Genomic DNA, 26,410 nt, shown 5'->3' on the forward strand with positions numbered 1-26,410 from the left:
CGATTCCCAACAAGGAGTGGAGTCGGAGAGATGCGTGGGGATTAACAACTGGCCTGACACTACTTCATGATTTTTGTCAAAACCAACAAGTCAGAAGACCCTCTGTCGGTTGACAAATTAGACCAGAGAAAAAATAAAGAAAGAGGTGAACCGATCGAACAACTGATTTTGATCCCTTTAAGAGAAGACGATCCTATAAAGATGATTCAAATCGGGTCACAACTATCTGATCCAGAGCAAAAATGACTGGTAGACTTACTGATAGCAAATGCTGATATTTTTGCTTGGTCGGCCGCCGACATGCCAGAAATTTTTTTGAAAGTGATAACTCATTGGTTAAACATCATCTCCAAGACTAGGCCGGTGAGACAGAAGAAAAGATCTTTTGTTCCTGAAAGGTAGAAGATCATCGACGAAGAAGTCGACAAACTCCTCGCAGTCAGCTTCATTAAAGAAGCCAACTATCCCAATTAGCTCATCAATATCGTAATGGTGAAAAAAATCAATGAAAAATGGCGAATCTGCATCGACTACACCAACTTCAACGAGACATATCCAAAGGACAGCTTCTCCTTATCAAAGATTGACCAACTAGTCGATGCAATGTTGGGACACCGATTCTTGAGTTTTATAGATGCCTTCATAGGCTACAATCAAATTTGAATGGTGTCCGAAGATGAGAAGCATACTGCCTTCACAACTGACAAAGGCATCTACTTCTATAAAGTGATGCCGTTCGGTTAAAAAAATACCGAATTGACTTATCAATGACTGAACAAGATGTTCAAGACACAAATCGAACATAACATGGAAGTTGATATCGACGATATGCTGGTGAAAAGTGCCGAAACTTGTGATCATGTTTAAGACTTAGAAGAAGCCTTTGACACACTTCAATGATATCGAATGAAGCTAAATCCAACCAAGTATACATTCGGAGTGACTGCCGAAATTTTTTTTGAATTTTTTGTATCGCAACGAGGAATCGAGGCTAATCCGGAGAAGATAAGGGCCATCATCGATATGAAGTATCCTAGCTTTAGGAAAGAGATACAACAATTCAACGGAAGGATTACCACACTTAGCCGATTCATCTCGAAGTTGGTGGAAAGGTGCCTACCTTTCTTCAAAACCCTGCGGCAGATGAAGGACTTCTCATGGACAGTCCTTCGAAGACCTGAAGAAATATGTGACATCTTCTCCACTACTTACAAAGCCAAAGGAGGGAGAGATACTGTATCTCTACTTGGCAATTTTTGTAGAGGCAGTCAGTTCAGTACTTGTCTGAGAGGACGAAAATCAGATTCAATGGCCAATCTATTATAACAGCAAGGTGCTCATAATACCGAGACAAGATATTCGAGAGTAAAGAAGATGATCTACGCTCTAATTAGATTAGCACAACGACTTCGACCATACTTTCAAGCACACTCAACAGTCATGTTAATAGATCAACCTTTGAAGGCAATTTTATGCCAACCAGATATCTCTAATCAGATGGTAAAGTGGGTGATCAAACTCAACAAGTTTGACATACAGAATCGTTCACGACCATCAATGAAGATTCAAATTTTAGCCGATTTTGTCACTGAGTGCACTGTACCCGATGATAAATTTGATAATAAATCTGATGACAAGTCAGAATAAGTTAAGAATTCTGAGGCCGAACCTGAATCGGTGTAAGTGCTACATGTTGATGGAGCATCCAACATCCAAGAAAGTGGGGCCAGCCTCATCCTTACCAACTCCAAAAGAACTGTAACTAAACATGTCCTTCGATTTGATTTTAAAGCACCAAATAATCAAGCTGAATATGAAGCCCTGCTTGCCAGCTTGAAGATTACTAAGGAGCTCGACATTGACAACTTGAAGGTCTTCACCGACTCATAATTGATTACAGGACAGGTCAAAGGCGAGTTTGAAGCCCGAGATCCGACTATGATGAAGTATCTTCAGAAAGCAAAAGATCTCGTGCAGATTTTCAAATATTTGGAGGTTTATTACATTCTGAGAATAGAGAATGCACGAATCGATGCACTTTCCCGACTAGGAACCACTTCTTCCAACCTACTCGATCGAACATTCATCGAATATCTCGAATAGTCGAATATCGATAAGATTAACAAAGTACTATAAATAAATGATGAACCAAGTTGGATGGATCTGATCATCCAATACTTGACCGACGAAACTTTACCCAAGGATCCCTTGCAAGCCAAACGACTAAAGTGGATGTCCTCGCAATATGTCTTGATAAACAGACAACTCTACAAAAGGTCATTCTCTCTTCCACTACTCAAATGCTTGGGATCTACTGATGCTGATTATGCTCTTTGAGAAGTTCATGAAAGAATTTGCGAAAATTATTTTGGGGGCAAGTCATTGACCTACAAAGTTCTGTGATAGGGATACTACTAGCTCACTATGAAGAAAGATACAGCTGAGCTTGTTTGGAGGTACGAACCATGTCAGAAATATGCTAATATACAACATCAACCAACCAGTCAGAAATATGCTAATATACAACATCAACCAACCAGCCAATTGACATCCATCATTGCACCATGACCATTTGCGCAATGGAGAATCGACATATTCGGTCCTTTTCCTTTGGCGTCTAATCAGAAAAAATTTTTGATCATCGCCATAGATTACTTCACCAAATAGATGGAAGTCGAACCCCTAGCATGGATCACTGAAAGCAAGATGGAAGACTTTATTCAGAAGTCTATTATATGTAGATTTGAGTTGTCACATATCATCATCACCGATAATGATTGATAATTCGATAATCAAAACTTCAAAAAATTTTGTACAAAATTTCATATTATGTACAAGCTTACCTCAATCGACCATCCACAGTCTAACAGTGAAGCGAAGGTGACAAACCAAATGATTCTATATGATCTCAAGACTCGACTAAATAACACCAAGGGCTTATGGTTAGAAGAACTATACCCGATTTTATGGGCATATCGGATGACTCCTCGCATCTCAATAGGAGAATCACCGTCCAACCTGACCTATGGAATGGAAGCAGTGATTCACGTGGAGATCGAACTATCATCAATGAGAGTCGAACGGTATGCAGAGCCAAATAGCTCCGAATGTCGAAGAGCCAACTTAGATTTGCTCCCATAGGTTCGGCAATAGGCTCAAATAAGAATGGCTGCATACCGACAGAGATATTACAATGCCAGGATCAAATCGAAGGTCTTCCATCCAGAAGATTTGGTCTTAAGGAAGGCAGAAATTTCAAAATCTTTGGATCAAGAAAAATTATCTCCAAACTTGGAAGGACCCTACAGGGTGATCAAGATACTTCGTCCGGATGCATACCGACTAGAGACTCTCGATGGAATGACTATTCTTCGGATATGGAATGCTGACAATTTAAAAATATATTATCGATGAAGTTATCTATATGTATGACACATCTGAAATGAAATGATTGGATTTTGACTTTTTTTGGATATTCAACTATCTACAAAATGATATCTGACCGATAACTAATCGGCCAAAGCATACCAACTATGATCGGACAAATCTACGTGCCGACTCTAATTGGTCGAATCTACGTGCTGACTCTAGTCGGTTGAATCTACATGCCGACTTACTACAATAGGCAAAATAACATATTGACTTCGATTGGACAATTGCACATGCCGACTCGACTACAGCCGAGTAGAACACTATGCCGACTTGACTTCGATCGAGGGAAAAATATATCGACTCAACTCCGGTTGGTCAAAGGATATTCAACTTGTCCCCATATATCAAATATCTAAAAATATTTATGCCTAAAGTTTAGTCGGCTGATATCCGGCTAACAGACAAAATTTTATGACTATGACTACCGATTATCATTCGACACACTGATTAATAGTCAGCTGTCCAATTAATACTCGACTACATTAATAATGATCATCTACGATGAACGACACATCCAAAGAGGCAACATGCAAGGAGTTCAATACTTAGAAAGTTTTTAACACTTAGAAAAATTTTTCATTTACCAGCAAAAGAGTATAAGATTGGACCTAAAGTTCGGTTACAAAAGGAAAGTTAGACTATTGTTTGATAACAAAAAAAAAACCTACGGCACCTACTCCAACTGTCAAACATTTGCTCCAGTTGCTGCATTGGTCATCGCTGTAGCTTCAGCCCATTGGCCTGTGACTATAGCCGGTCCTGCTTCAATCGACGTCGGTGCGACTTCTTCTGTCGGAGCCGCTGCTTCATTGGTCGGCTCCACTTCTACCATCCCATCTTCGGGAGCTGGAACGGTGATGCTGCTCAAGTCGAGATCTGGGTATAGTCTTCCGACGGTGTCTTTGCCATCTTCATACCTGATCCAGTAAGCTGTGTTACCACCCTCGAGGATTTTGTTCTTCAAATCTTCAAACCCTTTGTAATCCTTGACGGCCTGCTCTTGCACCCGACTGAGATCCTCCTTGGCTGACTTTGCTTCTTTTTTAGCTGAAGCCGACCTTGCGTTAGTCAGTACCAACCTTGCCTCGATGGCCCGATGCTTCTCCCACTTCTTCAACTTTTTGAAGAAGTTATCACATTCTTTCCGAACTTTGTTGAGTGAATGCTTCTTCTTCTTAATCCGAGCTTCATGGGATGTGACAGACTACTTAACCGACTCAACTTCAACTCTGGCTGACTCTAATTCAGCCTTTATTAGGGAGATCTCCTCTAAATGTTTATCCTCCTGCTCTGCAGCCACCTAGAGACGTTCAACGGCAGCAGTCTTCTCAGCATTTGCAGTTGAAACCTTATCGCTCCACATCTGATGAAAATCTGCAATCTTTCAGTACCCACTTTCTAGCGCTGACATGTTGTGCACCAGTAGAAAAGAAGAGAGAGCAATTAGAAAAAAATAAGTAAAAGAAAAGTAAAAGAGAAGCAAAGTAAATTTACACTGAGGATTGTCGGGTAGAAAGATGAAAACATGTCGGACACAGTCCAACTCTTTCTATTTTTTCGGTCAGCCGGGAGAAGTGCAGCCTCAATGAGCTGTTTAGCTAACTTTGGATTTGCCAAAGCCGATTTACTAGCTGAAATCCGAACATCGAAGAGCTCCGTGAAGCTCATCGATGACCCATTGTTGACTGAGGTAGCCGATATTTTTCCTTGTTCTCCAATGAACGGCCGATCGCTTGATGCCACCATCTATTCGAGCATAGGAATTGTCCGAGACTCTATCGACATTGCACTGGCTAGCATTGCTTTGGCTGGTGGTGGTTCGACGACCATAACATCATCGTTCCCATCCGATTTCCTACCAGACAGAGATGCTTCAACTGGTGGAAGCACTATCAGAGCCGACAATGCTATGATCGGCTCAGTGCTAGGTCTAGGGACGACTACCAATAGAGTGTCGGTCTGGGTCACCACCACCGACTGAGTGTCGGCCCGACTTTTCTTCAGCACCCTAAAGGGCTCTGCACCGACTGCAGGCCTCTTCTTAGCAGCAAACAGTCGGACCTCTTCCATCGAAGGTTGCTCGATAGGTCGCATAGCTGCAAGCAAAAAATAAAATGATTTGGTTAAGATTTGAAGTCAGATAAAAGTAAAAAACTAAAGAGTTACATTATGCTATACCTACGACGGGTGTCGAACCAAGTCCAGCATCGTAGAGAGCCTGCTCCGTCAATAGTTCCTTCTGTAGAGGAACTTTCATGTCCTTCAAATGGAGGAAGTCTTCTCTATCAACGGCGTCAACCCGACTATTCTCATTCGGACTTATATCCGGACTCTCCCAGGTAGAAGGAAAACCCCAGGATAACGAAGAAGAAACAAAAAAAACTGAGTCTTCCAATCATGAATGGAAGAAGGAAGGCTGGTGATGAAAGACAGACCTTTTCGCGGAGAAAAGAACCATCAATCCTCAGCCTTCGGGTGGGGGCGAAAGACGAAGAAATATCGGAAGAGAGAAACCTGAGGCACGGTCGGGACCATATGGCACAATAAGGCAAAGGTAACAAGGAGCCGAATGGAAATCGATGCAAGCTGAGCTGGACAGAGTCGGTAGTAGTCCAGAACATTCCAAATAAACTCCAAAATCAGAAAATGAAGGTCGGACCGAAGATTTTCAACATAAAAAGCGATCTAATCCGGAGGAGAAGAAATCACCCAACCATCCAGTCCAGGTGCAAACAACTGAAACTGCTTCGGGATGCGATACTGCTCCCGAAGATAGATGACTGCGGAGTTGATCAGAGAGGAAACCTCTACTGTCGGTCCCGGGAGGGAATCGTTAACCGAACCAACCGATCAACTATCCCGAGAAGGATTAGGGGCTCTATCTTCTCCGTCCCTAACTTTAGCTTTATCCTTCCTATTGTTACTTGCCATTGATAATGGTGGGAAAAAAATCAAAAAAGAGCAAAGAGTGGAAGAAGTGAAAGAAAGAAGAAAACATAACCTGAAAGCTAAGAGATGCCCTAGAAACCATAATGACACAAGGAAGAAGGGGATTCCTAAACCCCTGAAGCTCTTAACACTCGCAGAGCAACTCTCGGTTGCAGGAGAATAATGGACAAAATGGTAGAAGATTCAAAAAAAGAAAAACAACCTCATATATATAGGACCCTTCAACAGTCGAGATAAACTCAGCCAAATTGAAGTTGTCCTAGATTTTGACACATAGCAACATTCAGATCGACTATTGTTCGGACTTTTTGATGCACCTACCGCCTGATCGAGACACGTCAATGCTATCCGCGTATGCGGTCAGAAGCTAATAACGATTGGACACGTGGCAGTAACCGACTAGTCAAAATCAAATCGATCGAATTTTCAGCCACTAAATCGAGTGCAGCATTAATAACCATCCCTTCAACTAGACGTGCTGATGATGATTGCATGACCATCGAAATAACTAGAGACTCCATAGTTTTCGAGAGTATCATTAATACTTGCAGTCGAATTGATCGCAGAACCTGGGCTTAAAATAACACATGATAACTCCCATTGTCTAACGTATCAGGCCACGTATCAAATCACATGACGGGCCAATGTATGGGTCGGTGACAGATGATGGACCGTTAAAACCAAGCCGCCAAAGGAAGTTCGATTCGACTATAGCTTCAACGGATCTCAACACCCGACTTTCTACCAGTGCCAAGAAACAAATATTCGACTATTAACCAACAAGCCGACTGACTGTCGATAACATTCGATTGACTTTCCTGACAGATACGACATAATGACTTGATCAACCGCATAACCGCTGACCAGTCGATATATCGAAGTTTCCGACCGATGGCCAGTCGGAATATCAATAGCACTGACATACGGTCAGTGCACCATATTTACCGATATAAAGTCGACGTATCAAAAACTACCAGCGCATAAAGCATGTAACGACTACATACCATGACTATCAATGGACATTAACTGTCCATCCCACGATCACATAGTACCGAAATAAGCGAGACCCACATGTCCAACCGTTACAAACGATTATCCACAATTCATCTATAAAAAAAAGATAAATGAACAATATTGATAAAACAATTATGGACTGAAATTCTCTCACTTCTTATTTTCTACTTACTGTTTGATCACTCTCCACTTACTTGAGCATTTTCTACTTACTGTTTGACCACTCCCCACTTAAACATCAGAGGATCCCTACCAGACATAACTTCGGCCAGTGAAGACTTTATTTTACAGATACTCTTCTCCGACAATGAACGCAATAGAGAATTGACCGGATAAAATCCCCTGACATAGAATAAAAACAAAAATTAAATACTAGCGATGCTGCTGGAACAGAAGTAAATTCGCAGCAGGAAAGGATCTGAATTCTTCCCCCTTTTGGTTCAACCGTTGGCTCTGCCACACCCATCTCTGATGATTGTGAAGTCCTAGTGATGAGCTGGGCTACCTGGTGAGATCGATTATACACCAATAGCCTTCCGCCATGTTATCTTCATCACTGCTGGCTGAACGAATCTATCCATAGCCTCTGCTATCTTTCTCTGTACCACTTCTCTTCTTCTAACTCCTCTCTGAACTCTTTCTACCCGCAACTCTTTAATTTTTTTCCATAAATAATGGGTGGTCTTTTGACCTCCTTTAACTTCCAAAAAACAAAAAAAAAAAAAACAAAACAGTACAAAGATACTGCATAGGTTAGCAGTGATAACATCTCAACTCGTTATAACAAGAGATAACTGTGAGTAACGGCAACACTGGACTGTCTCCCGTGCCATAGAATAAAACAAAAGCTTTTAAAACTGATAAGCATATCTGCGTTCCAAAATTATTATTAGTCGAACTAACTCGAATCATACGACCATTATAACATGACAGCATGAACCCTTGTATTCAAGGTGACCGCAGATCTGGTCCTGTTGACGGCCATTATTTTTTAACATTTCCATATTGTCTCAGCAGAATAAGAATTTAAGGAACAAATTAGCCTGCTTTAACACAAGCAGATACAGAGCTCGGTTGAAAAACTTCCTCAATTTGCACTCTGATACATGTCCTAAACACACAGAAAGAAGAGAATACAGCAAACTAATACAAGATAGAACTTCAGGTTCATGGTAACTAGATAATTAGAAAAAGGGTAGTCATCAAACAAATAAGACAGATCACCACGACTACATCCTCCACATTCCCACAAGGGATTGTAAGGTATAGGGAGAACTTTGTGATTATGGACTGATGGTCATTTAAGAGCTTGGGCATGGTGGTGAATGTGATCGTCAATGAAGGTTGCGATGAAGTAGTACGAATGGTCATAGCCAGGTTGCAGTCGGAGAATCAGTGGAGCATTTACGCTCTTGCAGGCCTCCTCAAAGTTGCGGGGCAGAAGCTGATCATGTAGGAATTTGTCATCCTCCCCCTTTCCACCATGAAAAAACATTGTCATCAATTGGAGAGGCATAAGGCAATTATAATGCAGAACAAGACGTTTATAGTTCATACAGTCAATTTTTACAGAATCAGCGAGAGGAAAAGAATGTGGTCAAGTAATCACAAGTTCAATTGTAGTATCTCTTATCATTTTCATCATAGGTGATGAGCTAAAGCATCAGCACAAAAGACATGAGATTTGCTCTATAATGAAGAAATCTCACCTGATTTCAGCTGGGTTTCCTATCCTAGTCATCAAAAAGAAGAAGCACAGTTGAAACCATTGCGATGAATTATACTTAAAAAGATCAATTGCAAGAAAAAGAGAAGAATTTGACGGTGGATACTGTGGATCTCTTTGGCTGTTTAAAATATTATATGCTGCATTTCCATGTTTGTACTTGCAAAGGACACCAGTTAAATAGCCAAGTTCACTTCTACCCAGTGAGTGGCTTCTTTTCTCCTTTTCCTTACAAGCAACTTGGCAGCTTTTGATGCACGTTCCTTATTCCTTGAACCTCTTGGTAATCATGCTCACCTTTGATTTGGTCTATGACAAGGTTTGACTTACCACTGTAGGAATGTATTAGTACAGTAGATACCATGGTACGTCCCTATGTCAACTTAAAATTTGTCATACTGGGAGCTACGACACAGTATGCACCATGCTATAGGCCTCATATAGGGTGGTATGTTTGATGGTAGTTTGCCAAGTAACCCACAACGCCCTGTACTGACCATAATGTACCACACCAGACCTACTGGTAAGGTAGCGAGGTTCAGATTTGTATATGATTCGAACTAATCTATACCAGTCCAGACCAAGTGGAACCATTTGGTATCACTCAGCACCAATTTGTACTGCCTGGTTCTGGGCAGCACCATGGCTAGGAGTAAGAATGAAGTGTTGGAAGCCTGTCTCAATATGAGATGCATACCCTAGCAAACCCAACAGGTAATGTCCCGGTACGGTTCCTGATACCAGCTTTGCGCTATGAATTCACTAATTTATCTAGTCTTGTGGTTCCTTATTCTTTCTACCTTTTGCTTGATCCCCTTTCACTTATGCACCATTTTGTATTTCCTCCCTTCGCCTTATTTTCTGATCAACCATCCATTATTCAAGACATTTTAAGTTTAAAATTTTCATCCCTACATATTAATGCTCCTTTCCAAGTTGTTCCAGTGTTGTTGGTTTATACTCTTCGCAACTTTAATTGTTTCTTTGAGTTTCACATGCATTAGAAGCTTTCTTCTTACAATAAAGCAGCCAAAGGCCATCAGATTGGACACTAAACATGTTTGACAAGCTTCAGACTTTAGCAAACAAACTAGGGATCTCATGCTCCCCTTTAAGTATTTTCCAATCAGCTATGAGTTAGGCTGCATACCTGCACCTAGACATCCAGCATTGAAATGTAAACTATGAAGGAAATAGCTGGCTACACCTTCAAGTAATTTAGCGGTAGTGGTATCATTTAGTGTGGCACCTGGACCCGGACCCACTAACCAGGGCCCAAGTCCCTCGTGCGTTACTGCTTATGGCGGTGTGGGGGAAATAAGAATCAGGAGAAGGAAGGCATGTCTTATTAACCGTGCATTCTCTATCTCCTCATGTGCGGCCATGGTAAACGAAAAAAAATTGGAGAGGGTGCAGGATGGGGGAACGCGCATATCTTTGTCGCGTGACATGGAGAAGGGGCAGGCAGAACACATAGCTTTTGCCACACATGATGCTGAGAGAGAGGGGTGCATTTTTTTCGCACACCCAAGACTCCATACTCCCATTTCTCCATAGCTCTCTCTCTGTCCCCCTCTCATGCTCTCTAGCAAATCTCTCTCGCTCCCTCGTCCCATTTCTCTCCCACATATCTCTCACATCTCCCTTCTTCCTCTCTAAGCTTGCCCCTAAGGGGCTTCACTGTGCCATCTCGTGCTCCCATCTTGTGACAAGACATAAGATAAGGTTAGTAATCTATTCCCCTATAGAAAATTAGAAATTGATCAAAACTTTAATAGTTTTAAAAATTTTAGAAATTATTTTGAATATTAGCATGCCGCTGAATAGACCCATGTGCATGTGTGATTTTGGATTTTAGGTTTCAAAGCGGCTGTGTGACTGGATTAAACTTATCTTGATTCTTGATAACTACCAGATAAGTGATTTAACACTTCTTGGTGTATTTTTAAAATAATTTAATAATCTTTGCATCAGTCAAATTGAATGGTCAAGCATGCCCGCAAATAAATTAGTTTGATATATGATTTATTCTAATACTGATTTTTGAAAATATGGCTAGACAACTCACATAAATATTCTTTAAATATTTAGCATGGCTATGATCTCTTCTGACGCCGCCAATGGAGATTGTACGTTGGTCCTGTTGACTTATAATATAAAAAACTAGTTTTGATACTGTACCACTGATGAATAGAATAGTGGTTATCTGAGAGCCCATTATCTGTTATCTGTTACTAAGACTAGTTATTTATTACCGACCCATGACACTGGGTTACATGGCCATAGCCAATTCTAAATCTAGTATTAGTTTGTAAAAAATATGCTCTTGAAAAGAAAAGGATTTATTATAAGAATTGAATGCCGCTCGATCAATTATATGAATTTAGTTTTATTATGAATCAACATGCTTTGACCCTCCTTGAAGTATTTTAGCACTGGGCTAGTGTAGCTCATTATTTTTCTATCTTTTCCACTATTGTAGATGCTGAAATGTGAATGCTTATGAAACTCTGGGAGAATGTGCTCGCTAGATGTAAAGACTAGATACTATAGTTATCTTTGCTAACTAGTTTTGTGCATAACTCTAGATCTGAAAATTATCATCTGACTTTTGTTAATATTATCTGCATGTGTTTTGGCTTTTGTTATCCCAGGATTATATGATAATGGATAAAAGGATGATGGTATGTAATTATATCAACTCTCAAGGATTGAAAATAATCTAGTTAAAATTTTTATGGAATAAATTACATTTGTTATTCAGGAAGCCTTGCATGTCTATGGGTCTACCTTGCAGGCTTGCGGTATCTATTACGCTCTGATTCGAGGCGTGACAGATTAAGTGGTATCAGAGCCTAGATTTAAGATTACTAGAGATAGTGATGGACCATGATTGAAATACTGATATGAAAGTTTAGGATCTAGGATCTTTAGGACTCATTGGCAAGATTCAGAGTTGGATAGAACTTAAGTTATGAGGCGTCTCTCTCTATGTTTGCTTTCTTATTAATAATCTTGTGTTATCATATCTAAATTTTATTGTAATGTTTGCTTTACTTTTCATTGAAATTAAGAATGCCATCCCGTCATGCCCGTAGCCGAACAGTAAGTTGTTAGGAGGTTCTCAGGGTGAAGCTCCTCGTGAATCAATAGCTGAGAACATGCAGGATCAAGAGCATTTAAATCAAAATGTGAATCTTGGTGTTCAACGAGAAGCGACAATTGATCAGCCAGTTACAAATCAACCAATCCTGGACCAGCCAATAGTTTCACCAAGAAACATAGCTGAGAATTCGGAATGAATGCTTGAACTAATTCAGGAGGTTGTGGGGTTGGTGCATCAACAAAGAGAGTTACCTCAGTAGCCTTTGCACTCACTGCTACAGAATCCTAGCCTCCGATCATAGAAAGAGTATAATAAAGTTTAGAAAAATTGCCCCTACAGCCTTTAAGGGTACTACTAATCCCCAGGAGGCTGAGACTTGGATAGATGAGATGGAGAAAGCCTTTAGGGCAATGGAGTGTACTGATGAGGAGAAAGTCAGATTTGCTACTTATATACTTCAAGATGGAACTCATCATCGGTGGAAATCAATAGAACATACACTAACCTTTGGTTATGGACCTGTTAGCTGGCAGAGATTCTATAGTGCTTTCTATTCTAAGTATTTCCTTTCGAGTTGATTAAGAGAGTTGGAACAGGAATTTCTTAACTTGTCTTATAGGGGAATGATCGTGGATGAATTTGAGATTGAATTTGATAGACTATCTCGATTTGCTCCTACCTTAGTCATAGATAATAAGTTTAAAATGAGGAGGTTTGAAGAAGAATTGAGACCATACATTCGAAGGAGCCTGATTACAGTACATTCGGCAACTTACAATAAACTAGTGGATAGAGGCAAGGACTTTGGAAATTATTTGGAAAGAAACTCAAAATATAAAAGGAGGAAAATAAAAGAAGTAGAGATTTTGAAACTCGCAGTGGTCAGTATGGACAGAATTTTAAAGGACCTATAATATTTCAAGCAGCTAAGAGTTCGGTACACTCATCTAGTACTTATGCTAAGTTTCCTCGACAAGGAAAAGAGGGATCTTATGGTAGGACCTATCAGCAAGATAAGCCTAAATATGCAGTATGTAGAGGTATACATAAGGCTGAAAATTGCAGAAGGATATCTGGAGCATGTTTTAAATGGGGACAATGGGGTCATAAAATAGTTGAGTGCCCTCAAAACATTCTAGAGTCCGTCAATACAGAGACCCTAGGCTACATGAACTCAACCAGTTCAGGATTCTACCGCTCAAACTCCTGTTGCTTGGGCTCCAATAGCTTCGACACCCTTCCAAAGGCAACAAAGGGGGGAAAGACCGTGCACCCAAGGCCATGTCTATAAACTGACCCAGTAAGATACACAGGCATCCAACACTGTGGTATCAGATATATTATTAGTTACATCTACTTATGTGTTATTTAATTCTGATGCCACTCATTCTTTTGCATCTTCTATGTTTGTGCGAAAATATAATCTGCCTTGCATGCCACTAGAGTAAGATTTATGTGTTAGCACTCCTATTGGGAATGAAGTGATCTCTAATCAGATCTATAAGTCTTGTTTAGTTTAGATAGAGGATAGAAAGATGATGGCTGATTTGATAGTTATAGACATCCTTGATTTTGATATAATCTTGGGTATGGACCGATTGTCATCACATTATGCCCCTATGGATTGTCACAAGACGTGGATAATTTTCCGAATCCCTAGAGATACGGAGTTCAACTTCATTTGTAGTGGTGCCTATACTTCTCCTCGGATTGTTTCCACCATGCAAATTAGGCGGTTACTCAAGAAGGGGTGCACGGCATATCTGGCTACAATGGTTGACACCAAACAGTAGGATCAGAAATTAGAAGATATTCCTATAGTAAATAAATATTCTAATATTTTTTCAGAAGATCTTCCTAGGTTGCCTCCAAATAGGGAGATCGAGTTTGCAATTGACTTGATTCCCAATTCGGCACCAATTTCTAAAGCTCCTTATAGAATGGCCTCGGCTGAAATGAAAGAATTAAAAGAGTAGTTGCAAGACCTTCTTGATAAAGGTTTTATTAGATCTAGTATCTTCCCTTAGGGAGCTCCACTATTTTTTTTTTAGAAAAAGGATGGCAATATAAGGCTATGCATTAATTATCGGGAATTAAATAAAGTAACTATGAAAAACAAATATCCTCTGCCTAGAATTGATGATCTATTTGATCAGTTGAAGAGGGCTTAGGTGTTTTCCAAAATAGACCTCCATTTCAGATACCATCAATTGAAAATCAAGGCAGAAGATGTATCCAAAACTGCTTTCCATACAAGGTAAGGGCACTATGAATTTTTGGCCGTGCCTTTTGGGTTATCTAATGCTCCAGTAGCTTTTATGGACTTAATGAAAAGGGTGTTCGAGCCCTTTTTAGATAAATTTGTGGTGGTCTTTATTGATGATATTCTAGTTTACTCTAAAAGTTAGGCTGAGCATGAGCAACATTTGAGGATTGTACTAGAAACCCTGAGATAGAAATAGTTATTTGGCAAATTGATGAAGTGTGAGTTTTGGATGGATAGTGTCATCTTCTTAGGACATAATATCCAAGAATGGAATTTTTGTAGACCCGAAGAAGATAGAGGCAGTAGCGAACTGGAGCAGGCCAAATAATGTTTCTGAAGTTTGCAATTTCTTGAGATTAGCTAGATAGTACAAATGATTTGTCGAAAATTTCTCTTGTATTGCTGCACCTTTGACTCGATTAACTCATAAAGGAATTAAATTTGAATGGTCAGAAGAATGTGAGCGGAACTTTCGAGAGCTAAAATAGCGTCTGGTATCGGCTCCTATTCTTAACCTTTGTTCTGGTGGTGGAGGTTTCACTATTTATAGTAATGCTTCAAAACGAGGTTTAGGGTGTGTATTGATGCAAAATCACAAGATAATTGCATATGCCTCTCAACAATTGAAATCTTATGAAAAAATTTATCCTACCCGTAATCTTAAGCTTGCAGCAGTGGTGTTTGCATTAAAAATTTGGAGACATTTTTGTATGGTGAGTCTTGTGAAGTATATACTAATCATAAAAGTTTGAAATACATTTTGCTCAGAAAGAACTTAATATGAGATAGAGAAGGTGGTTAGAGTTGCTCAAGGATTATGATTTGTCCATGCATTAATATCCAGGAAAAGGGAATGTGGTCACTGATGCACTGAGTAGAAAATCTTCAAGTAATATATCTGCTTTAATGATGTCTCAAGGGCATATTCTAGAAGACTTCAAAAAAATGAAGATTGAAATATGTTTACCTAGTTTCAAGGTACAATTTGCTCATCTACAGGTCCAACCTACTATACTTGAGAGGATTAAATTTGCTCAAATAAATGATCCTTAGCTATAGAAGACCAAGAGTGATATTGAGTCGGGCTCCCGAATGGAGTTTAAAATTTATGAAGATGGATCATTGTGATTTAATAACAGAATTTATGTTCCTAATAACCCTCAATTAAAAAGAGAAATTATGGAGGAAGCCCAGCTCCATTGCACGGGATATACAGTATATCCTAGAAGCACTAAAATGTATAAAGATTTGAAGAGTACATTTTGGTGGAAAGAGAAATTGCTTAGTTTGTAGCACAGTGTTTTACTCGTCAGCAAGTTAAAATTGAACATCAAGAACTAAGAGGATTATTGCAACCCCTTCCAATTCCTGAATGGAAATGGAAACATATTACAATGAATTTTGTTTCTGGATTGCCACGGATTCCCAAAGGTTATGATGGCATATGGGTAATAGTAGATAAATTAACAAAATCCGCTCACTTTTTGGCAATTAAATCCGGAATGACATTAGAGAAATTTGCAAAGCTTTACATCGAACAAATTGTAAGGTTACATGGGGTTCCTATATCAATTGTATCAAATAGGGATACATGATTGATGGCACACTTTTGGATAGCCTGCATAAAGCTCTAGGGACCACCCTTAGTTTCAGTATAGCTTTTCACCCTCAGACGAATGGTCAATCAGAAAGAACTATTCAGACTCTAGAAGATATGTTGAGAGCTTGTGCCATTGAATGGTTATTGGGACCGTCACTTGCTCTTGATTAAATTTGCTTATAATAATAGTTACCAAGTAAGCATACAAATGGCCCCTTATGAAGCTCTTTATAGAAGAAAACAAGTTAAAATTGAACATCAAGGACTAGGAGGATTATTGCAACCCCTTCCAATTCTTGAATGGAAATGGAAACATATTACAATGAATTTTGTTCCTGGATTGCCACGGATTCCCACAGGTAATAGTAGATAAATTAACAAAATCCGCTCACTTTTTGGCAATTAAATATGGAATGACATTAGAAAAATTTGCAGAACTTTACATTGAACAAATTGTAAGGTTACATGGGGTTCCTATATCAATTGTATCAAATAGGGACACACGATAAATGGCACACTTTTAGGTAGCCTGCATAAAGCTCTACGGACCACCCTTAGTTTCAATATAGCTTTTCACCTTTAGATAGATGGTCAATCAGAAAGAACTATTCAGACTCTAGGAGATATATTGAGAGCTTGTGCCATTGATAATGAAAGGTTATTGGGACTGTCACTTGCCCTTAATTAAATTTGCTTATAATAATAGTTACCAAGCATATAGATGGCCCCTTACGAAGCTTTTTGTAGAAGAAAATGTAGATCTCCAATATGTTGGGATGATGTGGTGAGAAAAAACTCATGGATCTTGAAATTGTACAGCACACAATAGAAAAAATTCAATTGATCAGAGAATGCCTTCGGGCATCTCAAAGCAGGTAGAAGAGTTGCGCAGACAACACAAGAAGAGAGCTAGAATTTCAAGTAGCAAATCCTGTTTTCTTAAGGGTGTCTCCTATAAAAGGGATGATGTGATTTAGAATCTGTGGGAAACTAAGTCCACGATATGTGGGCCCTTTCGGATTCTGAAAAGGATTGAAGCTGCAGTATATCGACTTGCACTTCCATCTTCACTCTTTGGAATCCATGATGTATTTCATGTTTCCATGCTGCGAAAATATATTTCAGCTGAAAGTCGTGGTAGAATTGATGCCCCTACAGTTTCAACAAGATTTGTCTTATGATGAACAACCGGTGTGTATAGTTGACAAGAAAGAATAAATTTTGAGAAGACGTACCATACCATATATAAAGGTTCAATGGAATAATCATATCGAACGTGAAGCTACTTGGGAACTGGAGAGTGAAATGAGGGACAAATACCCGCATCTTTTTCTAAATGAAGGTATGTTAAATTTTGAGAACAAAATTTCATTAAGGGGAGGATGTAACACCTGGACCCGAACCCACTAACCAGGGCCCAAGTCCCTCGCATGTTACCGCTTAAGGCGGTGTGGGGGAAATAAGAATTGAGAGAAGGGAGGTGCATGTCTTATTAATGCACACACACTCTCTCTCCTCGTGTGCGGCCATGGCAAATGAAAAAATGGAGAGGGAGCAGAATGGGGGAACATGCGACATTTTGTCGTGTGACGTGGAGAAGGGACAGGCAAAGCCCGTAGCTTTTGCCACACATGATGCTGAGAGAGACAGATGCATTTTTCCGCACACCCAAGACTCCATACTCCCGTTTCTCCATTGCTCTCTCTCTCTCTCCATCTCATGCTCTCCAGCGAATCTCTCTTGCTCCCTTGCCCCATTTCTCTCCCACCTCTCTCACATCTCTCTTCTTCCTCTCTAAGCTTGCCCTTGACGGGCTTCACTGTGCCATCTCGTGCTCCCATCTTATGACAAGACATAAGGTAAAGTTAGTAATCTTTTCCCCTATAGAAAATTAGAAATTGATTAGATCTTTGATAGTTTTAGAAATTCTAGAATTATTTTGAATATTAGCATGCCGCTGAATAGACCCATGTGCATGTGTGATTTTGGATTTTAGGTTTCAAAGCAGCTGTGTGACTAGATTAAACTTATCTTGATTCTTGATAACTGCAAGGTAAGTGACTTAATGCTTCTTGGTGTATTTTTAAAATAATTTAATAATCTTTGCATCAGTCAAATTGAATGGTCAAGCATGCTGCAAATAAATTAGTTTGATATATGATTTATTATGACACTGACTTTAGAAAATATGGCTGGGCAACTCGCATAAATATTCTTTAAATATTTAGCATGGCTATGATCTGTTCTGATCCCGCCAACGGGGATTGTACGTTGATCCTGTCGACTTGGAATCCGAGAAACTAGTTTCGACACCGTATTATCAGTGAATAGAATAGTGGTTATTTGAGGGCCCTTATCTATTATCTGTTACCAGTACTAGTTATTTATTACTGACCCATGACACTGGGTTACATGGCCATAGCCCATTTTAGATCTAGTATTAGTTTGTGAAAAGTATGCTCTTAAAAAGAAAAGGATTTATTATAAGAATTGAATGCCGCCTGATCAATTATATGAATTTAGTTTTGTTATGAATCAATATGCTTTGACCCACCTTGAAGTATTCTGGCACTTACTGGGCTAGTGTAGCTCATTATTTTTTTATCTTTTCTTCTATTGCAGATGCTGAAATGTGAATGCTTATGGAACTATGGGGGAGCGAGCTAGCTAGATGTAAAAACTAGATAGCATAGTTATCTTTATTAACTGGTTTTCCATGTAACTCTAGATCTGAAAATTATCATCTGACTTTTGTTTAATATTATCTGGACATGTTTTGGTATGTAATTATATGATAATGGATAAAAGGATGATGGTATGTAATTATATCAGCTCTCGAGGATTGAGAATAATCTAGTTAAAATTATTATGGAATAAATTGGATTTGTTATTCAGGAAGCCTTGCATGTCTGTGGGGTCCACCTTGCAGGCATGCGGCGCCGATTACACTCTATTTTGGGGCATGACATTTAGTCAAACGATCAGCAACCTTTTTAAGCTTACAAGAATCCAATCTAGTCTAGTAACAATATTCCTTTCTAATTAATGAATAACAGATGAATTAAAGATTTGATTTCTAAATCTGGTTTTTTAAATAATTTTACACTTTATCTATATCTCTAAAAAATTGTAAGACTATTAGTAAGGTTAAGTGGAAAAATAAGTATATCTCCAAACTTCGAAGATTCATACGTATTATCAAAATATGAATCAACAAGATCAGCCTTTGACTCCAATAACCCCAAATTTACAAGCAACAAGTACTGAGGTATCTAAATGTTACAAACAAGAGTTTTGAATAGGCAAACTTAATTATCATCTATTCATGTTGAGTCAAATGTCCAAACTATTCCATTAAAAATCAGTGAAAAAAAAAAAAAAATCATGTCCTACCTGATCAATTAGGATTGGAACTGAAATTTTGTTGCACTTTCTAATCAGGCAGGTGGCATCATATTGCTGCAAATGATAAATTTAAAACTTTTTTTAGAAAGATTATATCAGCAAATCTACAGATAATCATATGAGAATCATATCATGGAAAGCTTACCTCCCAGTCTGATTTATTGCTGCCCAAATAGTTTGAGAAAGCCTTCTGACCCCAAGGGCAGTTCATGGGATTGGTAATTGGTGAAAAAGCAGATACTGACTGAAAATCATGAAGTATATAAGAACAATTCTTATTCAAAGATTCAGAAAGAACAATTTGTAACATACAGTAGCATTTTTTTAACAAGAAAATCAACTCAACAAGTACCTTGTACTTGCCAGGGTTTTTCAAGTAGATCGTCAACGCTCCATGGCCACCCATTGAATGCCCAGAAATGGATACCCGTGACATGTCGAGCTGCTCAAAATTTTCGCTTAAAACTTTTGGTAACTCCTTGACAACATAGTCATACATACGCCAATTTTTCCATTTCTGCTCAGTGGCATTTAGATAGAATCCAGCTCCTGGTCATGAAAAAAGGAAGTTACAATGACATAAACGGTCAAAAGACTTCGTTATCAAAAGGTTAAAATATGGCCCTCAAGGAAATATGAAAAAATATGTTAATCTAATTCTTCCCAGACTAAAGCAATAACAATTAAGCTTTGCCTGAAATGATCGCAAAAACCACAAAAGAACAAAGCTCATAGTTTTTATTTGAAACAACAAACAGTTGGACAACCAAAGAACCAGATATCTAAAGCTAGAATATAAGAGCACTATCAAATCTTCTATCCAATATCCACCTATTAAGATGGTTTCAAATATCACACACAATAAATACTTACCGAAAATAATATGACATTTTAACAGCATAAGTTCAGAATATTTGATGTTATAATTAATTAACCCAAAAACATTATGAAGCATCCCATAACTGCCCGTCAAAACACTGAAAGTTCGCTAACCTTTCCTTTATTTTTCTTTTCTTCTTTTTTTTTAACTGAAATTCCTATAGAAGCTGACAAATTGGAAATTTGACAGGCCTGACCAAAGCCAGTTTTCAAACCTTGCACATGATTAAACAACAGGATTCACATAAAGCTTCTTTTAGGACAACCAATGTATTAAATCTTTTTACCATATGTGACCACATCTTTTTTGGTCCTTCACTTCATAGTAAAACAGATATTACTACGATCTGTATTTACTTAAAACTGACTGTATTTGCTCTTAACATGTGCCATATCATAATTTAAGATGTTCAAATCACTATATTAATAAATTAAACAGAATCAACAGGTTTGAATCATAATTTACAATACTAAATGATAAAAATGTTCCATGCATGTGCACTTTTGGGATTTTCAAAACAGTGAAAGATTAAATGAAAGAGACCCTAAATATGATAAATAGTCTGCAGCTCAAGGAAAGCATCATATGCTGTAAGGGAACAATTAATTTCAAACATGTTTATTTTGCACAGAAAATGCAACTTAGATAAACTTTATGAAACTAAAAAAAAAAAATACAACCATATTAGAAGACTTCTAATGGAACTTATTTCACAATATTTTGGTTTGCACACATCATTATCACATGAACGTCAGCCTACAAAAGAATGAACGTCCATTGGCAAATTGAGTGATATGAAAGATCATACTAAAAATTAAAGATCTAAGATGTGCTATTGCTTCCACTCATACCTACACCAAAGTCCCAGCTGTCTGCCTCTCCTTCAATATTTAGCCCTCCTGCATGGAACAAAAGCATAAGATATAATCAGCAAGACACTGATTCAAAAAAACATTGCTAAATAGAACATTATGCAAAAAATACATGTTGACAACCAATAACTATGGAGTCAGGGAGGGAGGGGGGTGTACAGGGTAGGGAGGGAAGGGGGGATAAAGATTAAAAGAAAGAATCACAACTAATTATGATAAAAAGAATAAGATGTTAGCCAAAATTATGCATCAACTAAAAATTGCACGTGCTTCTAGCATGTAAGATGGTATTAGGCTTTCATTTGATACCTTCTGGCTTGTTAAGGAATTTATATGAAAAGAATGTCATAGACTATGAACATATAGTGTCAAGGATGTTTTATGCATTTTGCTTGAAAAGCAATTCATTTCCACTGAAATACAACTTTTCTGAATATAGGATCCTGATTTGTGAACAGAACAAATTTAGCTAAACTATTTTAGGGGAAATCTAAGATCTATACAAATCCATCATTCTTTCTATCAAGGATCAATGCATGTAAAAGCAAAATCAGATCAAATCTGCCCTTACTAAAACCAACATCTTTCAAAACATCTCGTTTCTTATTTTGAACTTTTTATCAAATTTGATACATACATGTTATGTAAAAATCATTTCATATATTAAATTTTCTAGACAGTAAAAGAAAAAATTCTTGTAAATTAAGCATGCACTAGGACTTACACATAGTAATATCTATTTAACATGATTCAAAAATCTATTTTTGATCTTCAATTTTCAGATTTCCCAGCACGATAAATTGAAGGTGAAAAAATAGGGGTGCTTGCAAAAGAAACACTAGACCTCACTAATTTCGGTTTGCACTAACAAATTTAATATAGTTCACACATGCTTGGGTAGTTGAAGAAATTGATATCCTTTCACCCCCTTTCCCCCTCCAAACATGAAGGTTGTAATTTGCAATTTTTGCTTAAACGAATACAGCGATGAACCAATATGTAATTAATGTTTTCTCTCATTTTTTGTTTAGTGTAAGACTGTTGTGTAATATGAGGTTTAAAATTCTAATTTCACAACATACATGAATATGGCATAAACTTTCCTTTAATCAGTTTTCCATGGAAATTGTAATACACCACAAATCAGTCTCAAACGATCTTATTGAAATTTTTACAAATCAAATACTGATTCAATGGCACAAAGATGCAGCATGCCTTGTCACTTATATTTATTGGCCCAATGCCATCTAACAATCAGTACTGGTCAGCTACACAATAAAGGAATAATAAATATTGATTGCAGAAAATAAGCAAGAAATAGAAAATGCCATTACTTAATCTGGAGATGCCATGTGGTGTTTCCACCTTGCTATCGACTTACTTGGAGATGTATCTGGAGCAACTAAAGCAATACCATCACTGGAAGCTGCACGCTGGGCTCCAGATTTAGTGATAAAATTCTCATCTGTACATGTAAGGCCAGAGAGCCAAAAGATAACCTGCAAAGATATTTATGACATTAGTCAAATCCATCTTTAATGATTCTTTGGTTGAATAGCAGCTCAACTGGAAACAGTATTATAAGCAGCAAACTATGTTATGATATACGTACAATACAAGCTATACTTCGCGAAGTGATTCGGTGTTTTCTTTTAAAAAAAAATCAACAAGAAGAATGTTAAAAATGCTTTTGAAACGTATGCACCCACATATGTATGGTTAACATATGTGGTCATACAGCACTTGGACCAAAAAGGCAAACTACTTAGCATCATATGGCTGCATATATGGACTGCTTCTTATCATACCATTGGATATGTCAAGTGTGAACTTGCTTAGCATTTTGCAGCCACATATACAGCCTACTCTTATTTGGGCCCATGCAAGTAAAGTGGGTTTAAGCTGATGGTTATGCTTGATGTACATTTCGGGTGGGCTTGAAAAGGGGATTGATAATATAAAAATATTGATTATATTATAATTATTGCTATTAGATAGTGGATACTAAGAAATAAGCACTAATTGTTAGTTATTGTTGTTACTAAATTGTTATCATCCATCCAAAAAACTTATATTATTGTTGTTGTTACTATTATATTTGCCATCCACTACACTTTATCTTTAAATAGTTAGAGAATAGTAACCGCATATGCAACCCCTATACCGCATGTGCACTATGCAGACCCTTGACCACCACATACCACAGCCGCCTTTTAAATCACTGGTTAAAAACCTTTCTAGGGTAGAAGTCAGTTGAGTCTCTTCAGGTCCTCATGCAAATCACTCTTGGTATTCTTATTATCTAAATTCTCATAATTTATTTCAAGATGTGAAGCAAATGAAGCGGCAAGACTCTGAGAACCAGCTCTTGAAATGGTGAGATAAGAATGGTTCAATTTGTCGAAATCATATCAGGATCCAGCAAATCCTAATATTACATGCCAGACAACAAAAAGTCTACCAAAATCATTCTTCCATGCTGTTTGCTGAGCTCTAGACGACACATCACTTAGATTTAACAAGCCCTATTACATTACTCTAGGTTCAGCTCCCTCCTCATTTTCTTGCCACCCAATGCTTCATCAAAACACTACCATATAATACAAAGAATCCAAAATTCTTTCCTTTTCCTGTTAAAGAAGTTGAAATCCAGGTCACGAGTGAAGCGCAACAGAAGATACTACAATCTATCCACCAATTATTAGGTGCTAAGCACAAAATTTTCTCATATATATATATATATATATATATATATATATATATATATATATATATATATATATATATATATGAAAACAAGCAGGCGATCAAAAAATTGCCGTATTCGAAATAGATTTAAAACATCGGATTAGTATCAGCAATACATATCGCGTTCCCGAGATTCGATTCAGTGACCGATCTACCTTTACTCTCTGAAATCCAGATCCCAAATGTTCGAAACAAAGAAGGATGGAATAAAATTATAACAAAAGCTGGAAAAAATATTGGGGTAATCGACGAGATACTTACCGGAATTTTTTGGGAGGGGGGAGAAAGGGGGAAGTAGATGGAGAAGATCATGGAGCAGCCCAGTGTCGGGCTGAAGTGCTTATAACGCTTGTTGTATCCGCCGAACATCTTCGAACTGCTGATCTCCGTCGGCTTCTCCATCTCTCTATTCCGATCAAGAATAATGGAAACAGAAGTGGAGTGAAGAGGAGTGAAGGATGGGGATAAAAAGGCTCGGGGAGTGATATCGGTCACCACCCGGTGAGAATAGGCCTTTGCAACAGGTTGGGAGAGATCCTCGCCCTATACCCATCACCAATAATAACGCATATTTAAATGATGATTGTTATTTGATTTTTTTTTTTTTCCAATACTTTTTTCAGAATGCTAACAAGAATGGCAGTGCTTATTTGACATTTGCATCGTCCAAAATAGAAAATTCGGATTTTGATACCAATTTTTTTCTCCAGAAATATTTATGCAATCGGAAGAATTAATTTTTATTGGGTGACCTATGATTTTAATAAATGAATTTTGCATAAAAACTTGTTAACTATTTGTAAAAAAAAAATATAATTTATTTTTTCATACATTCTAAAGTATGAACATTAACCTAACATCTCATTTAGATTTAGAGAAAAGAATACCCCTGGATCCCTGAATATATATTGAGATGCCGGACAACTATTCATCTATTGTAAAAATAAATAATTAAAGATATTTAATTTTAATAATAATATTTTTATTCTTCTCTTATTATCCATTATTTTTATATAATACAATTATAGCAATCATCATTGAAATATTAAATAATTTTATATTATACAAAATTTCTCGCAATGCCACATGTCAATCAAATGCAGCAATTTGGTTTAGGAGGTCAAGAAAAAAACTCTCAATTTTTTAGATTTCATCATGAATTAATCGATGAGGATAATATTTTAATATAAAATATTATCATTATTATCAATTAAATTCTCGTAACATGAGGTTTGAGTGCTAATAATATTTAGGTACAGGTCAATAACAATTTCAACAGACCATTCTAATGAAAATAGCAATTCTACGATGACTAAATACAGCGTCACTTGGGTAGTCGTCCATGAAAACATTGTGTAGTATGAGGACATGAATGCATGCACTGTTCTTTGAAGGCATTAGCTCGTGGCCTTTTCCTGCTACTGCTGTAATTTCTATGTTACCCTTTTAGGGAGTTTTTGTTCGCAACTAAAATTAGAATAAAAATTAAAATTAAAATTAAAATTAAAATGATTTGAAATCGAAATTAAAATGATCAAATCCCTCGAAGCGTTTGGTTTATAATCAGAATCGGAATCGAAATCAGAATAAAAAATTGAATCCATAGAGGAGAGTAAGGATTGAGTTCTATATAAATTGAACCATTCCCATTCCACTCCGAAATCGGAATTGGAATGAGACTCCTCCGAACTAAAGGATTGGAATGGAAGTCACGCATTCCGATTCTAATTCCAGACCCCCACTCTCTCCAACCAAACACCCCCTTAGTATCGAAAACATGCTGGAGTGCAATTAGCAACTCCCATCCTCAAATATTTGTTCCAAAAATGGCCTCCTGCTACTAGTCCTTGATCCGTTTATCTTAACATTATGAATTATGAATATTGGATACCAAAAATTTGATATCATTTTGTTGATGCTAAACAACTATTTGGATGGTCAGACTCAAAATCTTATAGGATTCATGGATTGGATCAATACAATCATCAAAAAATATTGCATTAGAGATTGGATTAAGTCTATGTTTACAACCATTCAAGACTATCTTTTATATTAGTAAGCCTGAATTTCATAGGGAACAAGTCTTTTTTTTTTTTTTTTTTCTCTATGGGATTCGGACCATCCTCCTGCAAAGACCTTTAAGTATCGAGAATATAAATCTATTCCAGACTTCTTTTTTCTAATTGTACTAGTTTAAATCATGAATCCTATAAAATTTTGGATCTAGATATCCAAACAAACACTAAAAAGAATAGAAAGCTAAAATAATATTTGCCAAAGTTCAAAATTCAGAAGTGAATTCCATGAACCATCGGTAATCATTATGTAATGGCGATATCCACTTCGAACAAGCAAGGCAATCTGCAATGAGATTTCACTCATGGAAATTGTGGAATTAGACCATATTGCTTG

General features: G+C 37.6%; 1 protein-coding gene and 1 pseudogene across 1 annotated transcript; one reads left to right on the plus strand and one right to left on the minus strand.

Annotated features, from left to right (window-relative positions):
- Positions 1–8,420: 8,420 nt before the first annotated feature.
- Positions 8,421–24,476, minus strand: LOC105057679 (S-formylglutathione hydrolase). Its single transcript, XM_010940364.3, has 7 exons — positions 24,260–24,476; positions 22,632–22,749; positions 21,230–21,277; positions 19,851–20,047; positions 19,644–19,742; positions 19,487–19,552; positions 8,421–8,869 (listed from the first exon to the last, which is right to left on the minus strand). The coding sequence occupies exons 1-7, from the start codon at positions 24,398–24,400 to the stop codon at positions 8,693–8,695; spliced, it is 846 nt and encodes a 281-aa protein (XP_010938666.1). The 5' UTR covers positions 24,401–24,476; the 3' UTR covers positions 8,421–8,692.
- Positions 12,424–13,825, plus strand: LOC140853701 (uncharacterized; annotated as a pseudogene).
- Positions 24,477–26,410: the final 1,934 nt, after the last annotated feature.

Source organism: Elaeis guineensis, chromosome 14 (assembly GCF_000442705.2).
Source record: "Elaeis guineensis isolate ETL-2024a chromosome 14, EG11, whole genome shotgun sequence".
NCBI lineage: Eukaryota > Viridiplantae > Streptophyta > Magnoliopsida > Arecales > Arecaceae > Elaeis > Elaeis guineensis.